At 33.8% G+C, this 12,969-nt stretch overlaps 3 protein-coding genes across 3 annotated transcripts; all 3 read right to left on the bottom strand.

Annotated features, from left to right (window-relative positions):
- Nucleotides 1-231: 231 nt before the first annotated feature.
- Nucleotides 232-2,254, bottom strand: LOC114187369 (cytochrome b5-like). The gene is made up of 4 exons (XM_028075611.1): nucleotides 2,107-2,254; nucleotides 1,907-2,001; nucleotides 894-960; nucleotides 232-767 (listed from the first exon to the last, which is right to left on the bottom strand). The coding sequence occupies exons 2-4, from the start codon at nucleotides 1,991-1,993 to the stop codon at nucleotides 487-489; spliced, it is 435 nt and encodes a 144-aa protein (XP_027931412.1). The 5' UTR covers nucleotides 1,994-2,001; nucleotides 2,107-2,254; the 3' UTR covers nucleotides 232-486.
- A 1,277-nt stretch (nucleotides 2,255-3,531) lies between these two features.
- Nucleotides 3,532-5,041, bottom strand: LOC114186659 (putative uncharacterized protein DDB_G0290521). The gene has a single exon (XM_028074630.1). The coding sequence runs from the start codon at nucleotides 4,944-4,946 to the stop codon at nucleotides 3,924-3,926; it is 1,023 nt and encodes a 340-aa protein (XP_027930431.1). The 5' UTR covers nucleotides 4,947-5,041; the 3' UTR covers nucleotides 3,532-3,923.
- Nucleotides 5,042-9,665: 4,624 nt separating this feature from the next.
- On the bottom strand, nucleotides 9,666-11,406 carry LOC114187528. Its single transcript, XM_028075796.1, has 4 exons — nucleotides 11,058-11,406; nucleotides 10,702-10,977; nucleotides 10,243-10,402; nucleotides 9,666-10,055 (listed from the first exon to the last, which is right to left on the bottom strand). Exons 1-4 carry the CDS (start codon nucleotides 11,283-11,285, stop codon nucleotides 9,877-9,879), a joined length of 843 nt encoding a protein of 280 aa, XP_027931597.1. The 5' UTR covers nucleotides 11,286-11,406; the 3' UTR covers nucleotides 9,666-9,876.
- Between the last annotated feature and the right edge of the window lie 1,563 nt (nucleotides 11,407-12,969).

Below are 12,969 nucleotides of genomic sequence, written 5' to 3'. Positions count from 1 at the left end.
ATGCGGGGATTCCCCGTCAAAACGGGAACGGGTTCGGGCAATACCCACGGGGACAGGTTTATTTGCCATCTCTACTAGTGAACTTTAACTAGGATAGTTCGAGAAATAAAGTTTTGATCTTCAGCTGATCAAATATATATGCATTTTTCAAAAGAAAATGTGAAAATATAAAAAGGGGCCAGAGATTGAAGTTGCGTGAATAGTTGCAGCAGTTTGGAAGCGCTAATTTGATTTCAAAAGGCATTCAATTTGAATTCAAATCCATCACTGCGCCAATGTCAATCAAAAGCTGACAAATGAGAGTTTAAACCAATTGTTTAAATGAACAACAAGTATGAGTGAGTCAAGAGACCAGAGTGCATCAAGGCCCTACATGGTTTTGGGTGGGGTGAGGAATTTTAAGTACAGAGAAACAACATTGATCAAAGTATAACAAGTTAAGGGCAATGAATTAGTAACCTACTGAAACTTCGGCTCTAGCTTAGTTCAGCTTTCAGGAGGTGCTGCCTGCTTCTTTTTGCCATAGAACTGCAGAGCAAAGGCTAGGCCCAATATCAACAAAGGCAACAGGAATTGCAAGATCTTTACAACAAATTCAGAAGATTGATTGCCTCCGCCGTGAGCTTTTGTAGGTGGTGGTGGCTGTCCATGGTTAACTCCGGCAGGAAAAGTGGAAGTGTCAAAGTTCCCAATGAAGTATTTTTCCATGATTTCAACGGCAGAATCACTGTGGCCCACATCTTCAAAATCAATGGTGGCGTCCTTCGCTGTAAAAATGACAAAGTTGGGGATTCTTAGTCCAATCCTTACCAATTCCTACCTTGATAAGATAATAATAATTTTCTATTTACAGACTATTCATATGAACCGACCAACGAAGATAAATCAATTACCTGTTGACGTCACCAAAACTTCATCACCTCCTGGATGGTCATCCATAAATGGGGTGATATCATACACCTGCCAAAGTGGAATGCATACAAGTATAACAAAATTAATGGAAATACTACAAGCTAAAGTCTTAAATACCAATTGTGAAAGGTAATGCAGAATAATTCAATCTAAACCTTTGGCATTTGGTGTTGTCCACTTTTATCTAAAACACACACTTCAATATATCCCAAAGCAAAATTTACACGAATTACACAGCTCTTGAGAACTTATCAACGTGAAGCACAAGTTTCTCGGAATATAACATATTCTTTCCAATAATAATGGGGCAATAGTTTTTACTAACCTAGAAACTAACAAGGAGAAGGAACTGTGAGAAATTAAATAACTCTTCTCGATTACCAATGATATATCCTTTAACATGTTTCTAACATAGCAAAAAGAACTCAACCAAAAAACTGCAACAATAACTGTATCAGTAGCACTCCAAGCATAAGGCCTAGTAATGTGCAAAAGGAAACTGCAACAATCATGCTATAAATTATAAATTAAAAAATGTTCATATATTTTGAATTTTAATTATATAAAATGAACCTGTATAACATAGGCCAAAAATACTACTATAACATTCAATTCATAAATTTTATCATCGTGTCAATTTCAGAATAGGCATTCCAACCTGGTTTGTCTGATTCAAAGTTATCTGGTTACTAAGCTTTGATTATTATCCTTAACAAAAAAAGGCAATTCACTTCGTTACTTGTTCACGCTAATTTCGATCATTTATTAAATGTTAAATTCAAGATTGCACTGGATTCATCAATTGTTAGTCTGAATAAGAGAATGCTGCTAGCAAAATACTCTATAGGAGATTAACAACAGGATCTTGAAACCCTTGAAACCCTTTACGATTAATTCGTCAGCCCTCTTCAGCACGCATAATGGAGATCCCGAAAACTGAAACGGATAATAAACCAAGAAAAAAAGATAAAGAAGAAAGACAAAAGAAGCAGACCTTTCCATTGACGATGATCCAGCAATCCTTTTTGTGGTTGTGCTTAGACACCTCCTCAAAAGTCAAGGTTTTGGGATTTGAAGCCATTTTCGACTCTGCCACACAAAATCAAGCACACACCAACTCCCACATTATTCTTCAGAGAAGAAGTAGCGATATTAATGGAAAAAGAAAGTTGAAACCAGAACAGGAATACTCACAAACTGAAGCTAATCTGAATACTAAGGGAAATCCCAAGCAAAAAGAAAAAGAGCACAAGAAAAATTCTTAGATGGAGGAGGCGTACGGCGCAACCTTTTGCCCTTCAACTTCAAACCTTCACTTGTCTACCTCCCAAATTATTTATACTTTGGATCCCAAATAGCTACCTCCAATTCTATGTATTTTTCTTTTATGAAATTACATTGTCAGTGCACACATTTACTCAAAATTCAATTTTGCACCCTACTTTTTTTATTACTACAACGGTCTTTTCTCACAGATTTAAAATTTAAGACAGTACATTATATAAAGAATGTCGGTAAAATTTATTCTATATTTTTATAATAATATTAATAATAATGAAAAATTATATTTAAGGAGAGTAGTCTTAATGAGAATAATTGTATTTAACTATTAAGTTAATATTTAAATTTGCCTTTCATTGTCAATAAAAAAATATAGTGTTCTCGTTTCATGCGCTCCACGCGTTGGGGTTTAGAGTAATATAATATTGGATGCACCATATGTTCGTGTTAATAAATAGAGAAATGTATGTATGAGTGCTAAAAAAAACTAAATTAAACTAAAAATAATAACTAATTAAACTGAACTAAACTATAGAAATGAAATATAAATCAAAATTAGTTTTTTAAGTTCAAATTTAAAAATTCAACCATAAAAAAATAGTTTAGATCACTATTTAATTTATTATTAGACTTAATTAAATTAATGTATTCAATTCAAATAGTTCGAAACAAATATTAACTAAACTTTACATTGAAAAAAAAAGTGTATTAAGAAAACAAAATGGTCAAAACGAAAGACATGTGCAACAGAACGGAGAGTTAGACAATCCGGTTTCACCCATCACGAGTTGATGATTTAGTGAGTCAATTTAATCCAGTTCACTTTTTAACTAATAAAAAAAATTGAACTCGGTCCGACCCACCCACCACAGATTTGCGGATTAAACAGGTTGACTTACGAGTTCACTTAATTAAAAAAAATACAATTTTTTTATTTTTTTCGTCCAAAACTAAATTATAATTCTAATTAAAATTTAAATAAACTTTAATACAGTCCAAATACAAACCAAAATAAAAAAAATACAAATTATTTATGTGTTGGCTAAAAAAAACAATCTAATATGATCCAAATATAAAGTTTAACTTAATAAAAAATACTTGTGTGACCATTTTATCTGCGGGTTGGCTCACCAACCTGATTCATCACGAGTTCAATCTGGGTGAACCAGGTTCAAGATGAGTCAGGTCAAAAATCAACTCATATTAAAATTTGTAAAAATAATTTAATCCAATCTAATTTGAATCCGTGATGAGTCGAATTAGCTTCCAAGTTTCGACCCATTTTCACAATTAGGCTATATTTGAATGAAATAATTGAAGCTGAAAAACCCTGAGAAATGTTTTAACACAACATACATTATTATATTGGTGATACAAATTTATTGCAAAAGAGCAATTAACAAAGGAAAATGAACCATATACACAACCCTCTCCCCATGTAATAGACTGCTTCAGAATCTCTTCCATACAAAAACAATCAAGTGTTTGAATAAAGCCGTAAGCATCACCCATACATACATTATACATATTTGTTTTCCATTTTCCACTGAGGGCTGTGAAGAATCTTCAACGAAGCAGAAGAATTAGAACTCGTCCCCCAAGTTGGCTACTGAACTTTTTTTTTTCCAATATATATAAATATGCCATATACCATATTATCTTACCATAACATAACGTAAGCCAGAAGCACAAAACAACTAAGTCCAATTCCAACAACACTCTCTCTGGAATCAAGCGTGGTGACCATCACCGTGTTCCTTCAGATGGAAACCTTCACCGAATGGTTTCTTTGAAAGAGAAAGGCGCACTCCGGGGTCGTGGTGGGAGCAAGAAGTGTTGTACAGGAGGGAGTTGTTCACACACTGCACGTTGCTGTTCATGTACGCAGCCATGGGAAACGAAGACGCTGTTTTACCTTTCTGATTCTTATCCTTCTTGCTCACACCCCCGTCCTCGGCACTGGAACCCTCCGACTCCACCCCGTCCACGTTGATGCTCGAATTCCCCTTCTTGTGAAGGTACTTGGCTTCGGGTTTCTTCGGGGACTGGATCAGTTCCATGAAAGCCCCTCTGTTTTCTCCAGCAATGGTTATGACCCTCATGCCAGAGTCCTCGGAATCCGAAAGCTTTTTGTGAATACCCTTCTCCTTGGATTCACTCTCCCTGCCGGTGACGTGTTTTCCATGATGGGCATGCGCATTGGCATTGTTTTTGTGCGTTTCAGTGGCGTCATTGTGCCAGGGCCCGAGCCTGTCGATGGTTTTCTGGACCAGCACGGTTTTGGGCTCCGGCTGTTCAGGTATCTTGGGCTCGGTCTTCAACTGGGAAGGTGGGAGAGTGAGAGGAGATGGTGGAGGAGTGGTGGTTCTGCTATTGTTTGGTGAGCGCATTGGGCTACGATCAGATTGCTTAATTGTTTTAGGAGAGTGAATGGGACTTGGGACATGCACACGCGTATTCTTCTCAGGGGAGGAATGTGGGGGGGAAGATGTTGTAAGTGTGGCCTTGTGGACTGGAGAATTTGGGAGTGAAGAAGAAGAGAATCTGTTAGGTTGATATGAAGGTTCTGGAGCGGGATGAGGTTGAGGTTGAGGTTGAGTAGGGTGAGATTGTGGTGATGAGGGTGCTGAAGCAGTTCTAAATGCGGGCAGGCCCAACGTAGTGCGAGGCTCTTGGGTAGGGGCAGGGGCAGCAGGGGTGGAGCGAATGGAGGCTAAGCGGAACCAGGGACGAACTGGGGGAGGGTTAGCCATGGCGTTTAGGAACTGCTGAAAGGATGAAGGTGATTATGAGGAGAGAAGTAAGTAGCATATGATGGAGGCGGTGTTATTTATAGAACCATCTTCTGGTTTTGGTGCGTAGGACAGAGAGAAAGGGAAAGGGAAATATGAAAAACGAATAGTTCAAGTTGTCCCAAGTCTCACGTAGAAAGAAACAAAAAGGGAAGTGTGATTACGCCGTGCGGTGAGAGACATTACTGGTAGCAGCAGCAAAGAACATAAAAAGGGGAAAAAAAGAAGAGAAAAGCAAGCATCTGATTCAACCGGCACTTCCAGCTGACACAAAGCTCACAAAGTGAGGTTGGTATCCGCTGGGGTTGTTTAGAATTTAGTTGAGTTTTTTGTGGTAAATCATGTGAGTTGTAACGCAACAATTACATTAAAAAACATGCACATTTTTCCACTGGAACATGAATGACGGCGGAAGAAAAGTTGATTTGAATTTCTCTAGGATTTTATTTTGGGTTTCACATGCAATAAGCAACATAGGTTTTCTTTCTTTAAAAAAAAATATTTCATAAATGTGAGACACGTCACTTTGTCATTTTTTGTCGGCTTTTTTTATTTCGAGGTCAATTTCATATTAAATTTATAAAATAGAATTCATTGAATTTTTTTTTTGAAACAGATCAAGTCATCAGGATGAAGAACGACAGGTGAAGTCATCCTCTACCCAGTCGGTTTCTCTCTTTTTTGTTTTTTTCAAAAATGCTAAATCGTCCTATATGAAGACAGTTTTTGTCTACGAGAAAAATGGAATCGTACTCTAAGATGACGACTTCACTCTTCCTTTTATTTAGCATTTAACTCGTATGCAACCTCTTTGCCAAGTTCTCGAAAACCATTCAATCCCCAACTTACTCTCTTCACTTCACCCACCTCTCTTTTCTCACCACCTCTCTCACCTATAACTTTTAGTAACTTAGTGCACCTTTCTTCAAAGGTGGAGTACAAGCCGTCGTGGAAGAAAGTACCCTCCTGGAGGCAACTCTCATTGAGGAAAGTATGAAATCCCCGAAATCGTTCTCCTGGTGCATTTCGATTTGAAGAGTGACAAGTGGAAGAGCAATGTGGTTCAGTTGCCCCACAACTCACTTTTCAAAATTAATTAATTAATTAATTAAATGCTTAAAAAAAGGAAAAATGAAGTTGTTATATTCGATGACGACTCTAATTTTCATGTAGACAAAAACTGTTCTCATATAGGACGATTTTACTTTTTTGAAAACAAAAAGAGAAACCGACTGAGTAGAGGACGACTTCACTTGTAATGTCGGTTTAGAATTTAGGGTTTAGAATTTAAGATTTAATGTCGTCTTTCACCATCACGACTTGACCTTGTTTGGATACTATTTTACAAATTTAACATCAAATGGATGCTCTAATATAAAAAAGCCTTCCTTGTCAATATTTTGTTAGTCTAAAAATCGTTACCCTATTGGTATATCCATTGATGGGATAGAATAGAGCTTCATTTACTACAGTAGTTGTATCTTGCAGGTGACTTTGCTTGGAAGGAGAGTGAGGGAGCGATGCTCTCTTCTCTTCATTCTTTTCCTTCTTTTCAAGATGCTTCACGCGTCTTCCTTTTCCGTACCTCTGCAAACTAACTACCTTATTTCAGCCATCCACAAGAAAAGAACCTATGTATATTTAAATTTATATATGTACACATATTGCTCCTTCATTCGTCTCTTTCAAGTCAATCTGTTTCTTTATTGGTGAATGTCTTCATGCTTTTTTCTTTCTTTAATTAGCCTTCCTTCACAATGCTACTTTGAGGGTACGAAGAATTTCATTCTCTTGTTCTTTTATTCATGCCTTAACAGGAAAATTTGAAACGAAGTCTATTATTCCATTTTCAAACCTGCGGTGGCTGCCCAATCTTCATATTTAATTATAAAACCAGAATGTATATTTGTTGAAGAAATGAAGCTTGGCAAACACTATACTATTATATTCGTTAAACATTTGACAATCACCCATGAGCGGTGTAGGTTTAAATTTCTTAAATTAGGAGTGGAGAACCAAGAATTTGTTCATCTATTATGCTTGCATATATACTTGTAGTCATGGGTAGTTTTTATGCCTTTTAAAACTTATTCAGATAAATGTTTTCGTAAATATAGATAGTGACATTGCTTTATCTTAAATAGAAACCAATATTATAGAAAATTTGGACACTTCCTATCTTTAAATGGTACGTGTAATAAAAAAAAAAGGTCAAATTGGAATTCTTCCTCAGATCCCTTTTGCTCTATATGGAGACCAATATATGTGACTTCATCATGACAGAAAACACTAACATTCCCTTCGTCTCTAGACTCTACTATTGGCAAAGTGTTCACATGCACGACCAATCTAATTGGTAGGAAAACATGTTTTTTTACTTCAAACAAATATTGAGAGTTTAGAACATTATTGTTATTGTTGCGGTTCTTGTAGCATCCAAAATATCTTTTAAGTTATATCTTTTAAATACTTCGAACCCAGCCTAATCCATCACATGTTGATGAGTTAAATGAGTTGGTTCATTGACTCAATTAATTAAAAATAAAATACAATATTTATTTTTTTTTCAGTCAAGAATAAATTATAATTTTAATTAAAATATACATAAACTTCAATACAATAAAAAAAAATACATTCCAAAAAAATGTTAAACTGCAAATACAAATCAAAATCACAAAAATACAAATTATCACTATGTTGGCTAAAAAAAACTAACCTATCCAAATACGAAGACCAACTTAATAAAAAAACACTTGTGTGATTCTTTATTTGTACCAACATCAACTCATACTAAAATTTGTAAAAAAATTTCGACCCAACCCGAACTCATAGTAGACTAGATTGATTCACAGATTCTAACCATTTTTACAGCATACTTGTGAGGAATTTATGCTTCCTTTTAATGAACATAACAAAATGGGGGTCAAAGGGTTTGAGATAATTTCTATAAATTATAAACCTCTCGGTTAAGTATAAATGGTAAGAGAGATCAATAAAACGAGTACTATTATTTTGACATCTAACAAGTTTTAATACACACTTTACATCTACTTTTTATCTTTTAATATATTTTGTTTATAAATACAAAATTTAATATTTTTAATAAGCAAAGTATCGTTAAAAGTAAGTTGTCAATAAGTACAATTGATTTAAAAAAACCATTTTTCCAATAAAATACCTACATATATATAATCCGTCAGTGTTGAAGGTTATCAAAGGTTCACTAAAATACTTATAATAGACAACTCATTGACCCTGTTGCTTTTCACTTGGACTTCACAGTAAATACAAGTGGAAAAAAAAGGTCAAGTAGTTTGTTAATGGTTCACGACACAGTATATTTAAGATTTATCCTATTTCACTTAGAATCTCTGATTTAACTTTTTTTTTTAAATCTTGTTTAAGGTTATGCGAGAAAAAAAATAGTTGAAAACTTGCTGATAACTGAAAATTTGAAGTTAGTATTAACTTGTTAAATTCTAAGTTTTTGGTTCGGTTACAAGGTAAGGTATATAAGTGAAAATGAAAAAATTAGACACAATATTTTATATAAAATTTAACCTTTCATTGGTAAAATAATTTTAAGGGTATTTCTAATTTTAATTTTACTTAAATTTAAACTTATAATTTTTATAAATAAAATTTTTTAATTATATTAATTTGGTTTTTGTTAAGGAGTAGACATTAAGTCTAACTCAATCTTACGAGTCTAACTCAATCTCACGGAACTGACTTGTAAGGTGAGATTTGCATCCACTCTCACGTGTGTAGGTGAAATAATGTTTAAAAAATCTTGTTATGATAGACTATAACATGACTCTGATAATCTATTAAGAATTGAACTTTAAGTCTAACTCAATCCCATAAAACAAGCTTGGAATGTGAGGTTTGCATCCCACTTACATGATATGAAAGTATTTTATCTCTAATCGATGTGAGACTTTCAACAGTTTTTTATTCCTATATTACTTTTTATATTATGAGTTTATCATTAATCTTATAATATATCTCACTGTACATATATCTAAATTTAAAATAAAAATATCGTATGTTTAAATAGAGAAAAGATATTAACTTAACATAAAGTATAAAATAGACTGAAAATATAAAATGTGGGTCGACTCGACGAGGGCTTAACTTTGCTTTTATGTGGGTAAAATATGAGTTTAACTTACTCAATTCTAATTGATCTAACATGAATTCAATTTGACTAGATTCATCATGAGTTCAACTTTATTCCATTTAATTGGACTCGAGTGACTCTACTCAAGTCAATCGAATTTGTCTCGGTCGAAAGCGTGGCAAACTCAATCCGACCCAACTCTGGTTGCTTGTAGTGCTGATTTCTATTTCAATTCTAAGGGTAATATTTTAGACTCTGTAATGCATGACCTCCATATTTTTATCTACAAATAGTTTAAATGCGAAAAACTAAAGAGTGAAACAAACTTTCAAACGATTAGTTCATAAAACGCCAAAAATCCGCCTAAAAGAAAGTTGGTAAAATATTGAAAAAGATATGTAACATGTAAACTAAACAAAAGCAAAGAAAAAAAATCTTACCCACTTCGTTCATACAATCAATTCAAATTTTCAAATATTAATTCAGGCAAGGTGTAATGATGTGAGAAGTGAAGAGTTAACCTTCGGTCTTTTAGGCTATAATTTTTAAGAGAGATGTAACAGTGCAGCACTACTCATTACATTAGTAAGAAGTTATTTATATGTCAATTTACACTAAAGAATGGTGTAATAAAGCAATTATACAAATACAATGCTTGTATGGCACTTCTTCATGGTACGTGGCTAAAGGAAAGTGGAAAATGTAAAAAATTGCGTTATTTATAATGGCAGAAAGCTAAATTGAAAGTAAGACCTCAGAATCTTACATTCAAGGCCATGTTGTGAACTCAAACACCTTGAACACAATATCAATTCCAGTGGGAATCTGCCACACAAAGAGCAGAACGTTTAAAGCATTCAGTGCGATGTGAAGATTTCTGGCTGTTTCATTTCCTTTTTGCATTGATGGTACTAGCGCTGCTGCCAGTGCCCATAAAACGGTAATACCTGCCCAAAAATTACACAACAATTCTCATGTTTTTAACATCATATATGGTAACAAACAATAAACACTGTATATCTATATTTAGTCATCATTATAATAAAGTTGTGACTTTTAGTAAAAGAAAACTACATTGTGTTAACTTTACCCTTTGTTTTTGCTTCATCAAATGCATGAAAATTCAATCTTTACCTGCTCCTGCAAATAAATGTGGACCGGGAAACAGCTTTCCTGTCCTAAACCATGTGTTCACTCCTCCACCAATAGACTCGAGCACCCCAAAACCTAGAAGTATGGATCCTGCATTAAAGTGTCTATCTTTATAGGAACCTTTGATCAGCTCTTTCCTTTCCTGAATAAGAGTATCCATAAATTAGATGCCCAATAGATTCAGAAATCAGAATTCAGAATTCAGCATTCCATGAATACTCCATGCATTTTACTGTTTTATTGGATACCATTATGATTCAGCATCCACAAATTAATCAAACTACCACACACCATCACATCTTGTAACAAACAATGCATAGAGTTCATTTGAATAAACTTCTTCAGGATCAGAACACAGTAGGAAAAATCTATTTCATTACATCTCATTTTTTCAATCCAGAGCAAGGGTATGTAAGAGACATGCATTGTTTCAGTAGGTACCTCAGTGAGTTGCTGTATTTGGAGTTCAACCGGTGATGGTGATGGTGATGGTGATGCTTCTTCCACTTGTTTTCCATCTGGGGTAACTGGGGTAGGTTTGAGTTGATTCTTGAGTTCATTGATATCATTCTGGATAGTCCTTACTCGCCGCCATTGCCACCCCAAATACCCTGCCCACAATGTATAGAAGAAAAAAGCACCCATCACAATGGGGTGTACCAGAGCAAATGATCTTCCTTCCAATATCCCAAATTCTCCTCCCACAGCAAGTGCATCCTGTGCCAATAACACCTTCATTAGAACCCAAACAACAACAACACCATCTCAAAACAAAAACCAACTAAATGCATGCTTGCCTTGGAATCTAGTAAGAATGGAAATGTGATTGCAGAGAGAGAAAGAAAAGCAGGCTTCAGAGGCTCCATGTTCTGATCTAAGAAGGAAGAATTGCGTGTATTAGGAGAAGATGAGTCTGAATTTAAATGGATAGAAGGAAACGGAAGAAGTTTTGTGGTTGAGGGGCGTGGGAGTTTTGGTTTATTGGGAAGAATTGGAAGCTTTAGAAGTGTGAGTGTGGCAGCCATTGGAAGTATGAAGGAGATAGCAGCACTGAGCAGAGTGAAGGAGAAGAAATTGAGTTGAAGACAGAGAGGGTTGAGCTTGGATGAAGATCCTACCCAGTAAAAGATAAGGAACTTGTGCCTAAGATGTTACTGTCCCTTAATGTCACTTTCTTCTCTGTGCCTTGTTAGAAAAGAAAAAGAAAAAAGAAAAAAAGATTCAACCTTTAAATCATTTATGTTCCAAATTGTCATTCAAACAAAATGATAAAATTTTAATAATCCCATCAAATGAAGTCCGTGTTTTAGAAGGAGAACCCGTTTTTAAGTTGGATTTAATCTTAAATTAAATTAATGAATTATTTTAGCCACTTGTTAAAATAAAAGTTTTGTAGAATTTTTTAGACTAATATTTTTAACAGTTATAGTAAAAAATATGTTGACTTTGTATTTGAAGAAATTTTTTCGCCTCTTTGTATTTGAATTTTTATTGTTTGAAATTTTACCTTGAGTAAAAATAAATCCAAATTGTAGTGTTTAAGTAAATATAAATTTCAAAGGATGATTTTTGTAAGAATATATTATATTTAAGTGCACCTTTTTAAAGTATGACAAATTTGAGATTAATAGTGGTGAGAAATATGCACATAAAATAATATCATGACATAAAAGAAAAATACAATAATAAAAACAATAGAAAAAGTTGTGAATATTATAATAATAATAACGAAAATAGTACATAGTAGAATAGAAAGTTACTATCCTAACCAACTACCTCTGCACCAAGAGATATGTTACAGTAATAATAGAGCATAATATAAGAAAAAAGAAATCTATCTCTACATAAAATATCTTCAGTTTATTTTGAATGAACCTTTAGTTTATGCTTCAACAACTCTTAAGCAATGATTTTGGATAAATAAATCAAATATAACCGTGAAAAATTAAATATAAATTTGACTTGTTAAAAATAAAGTAAAATTAATAGTTTTGATGTTGGGAGGATAGTTTGATTGAGAAACCAAGACTGGTGGAGAAAATTAGAATGAAAATGGAAGGAAGAGCTGAAATCCAAGTATCTTTTTCAGTCTCGGCCCAATTTCATGATCGATTGCAGAATGGTACGTATAAATAAAAACAAGATTGAAACATCAAGATTCCACGACGCGATTCCCCGTTTCCAAAACCAATTTGTTTTTAGCTTCAACTGTTGTACGGACACAAACTCAGCAACGTACCATTACAGGTCCAATCCAACTTGTATTTTCTGCTTTTTCTGAGTATGCTATGCTTGCTTAAGACAAAAGCACACCAAAGAAACTTCGTCTCAAAAATCTAACTACTCCTAAATAAGAATAATTAAATTTAGTAAAATAATATTTTAATTTAATTTTTTTTATCCACTTTTAATTTATGATTTCAGTCATTTTTACATTATCACATCCCATGAATAAAAAAAATAAAATAGATGATCTAAGGGTGATGAGAGTGACGAATTAAAAATGAGTTAAAATATCATTATCCTTACATTTATACATAAGAATACAACATAACTAAAGTATGTGTTTTTCACACATAACACATAATACATGTACGAGTCCAGATTTTTTACCGGTTATTTTTGTGTTGTCATCTACTGAGCATTAAAAATACACTGTATTGATATTTTAAATATCTTTTTAATATATTTTAAAACATCAAAATTAGT

Source organism: Vigna unguiculata, chromosome 6 (genome assembly GCF_004118075.2).
Source record: "Vigna unguiculata cultivar IT97K-499-35 chromosome 6, ASM411807v1, whole genome shotgun sequence".
Lineage (NCBI taxonomy): Eukaryota > Viridiplantae > Streptophyta > Magnoliopsida > Fabales > Fabaceae > Vigna > Vigna unguiculata.
Note: the sequence above shows the minus strand (reverse complement) of the source record. Positions and strands in the feature narration are given on the sequence as shown.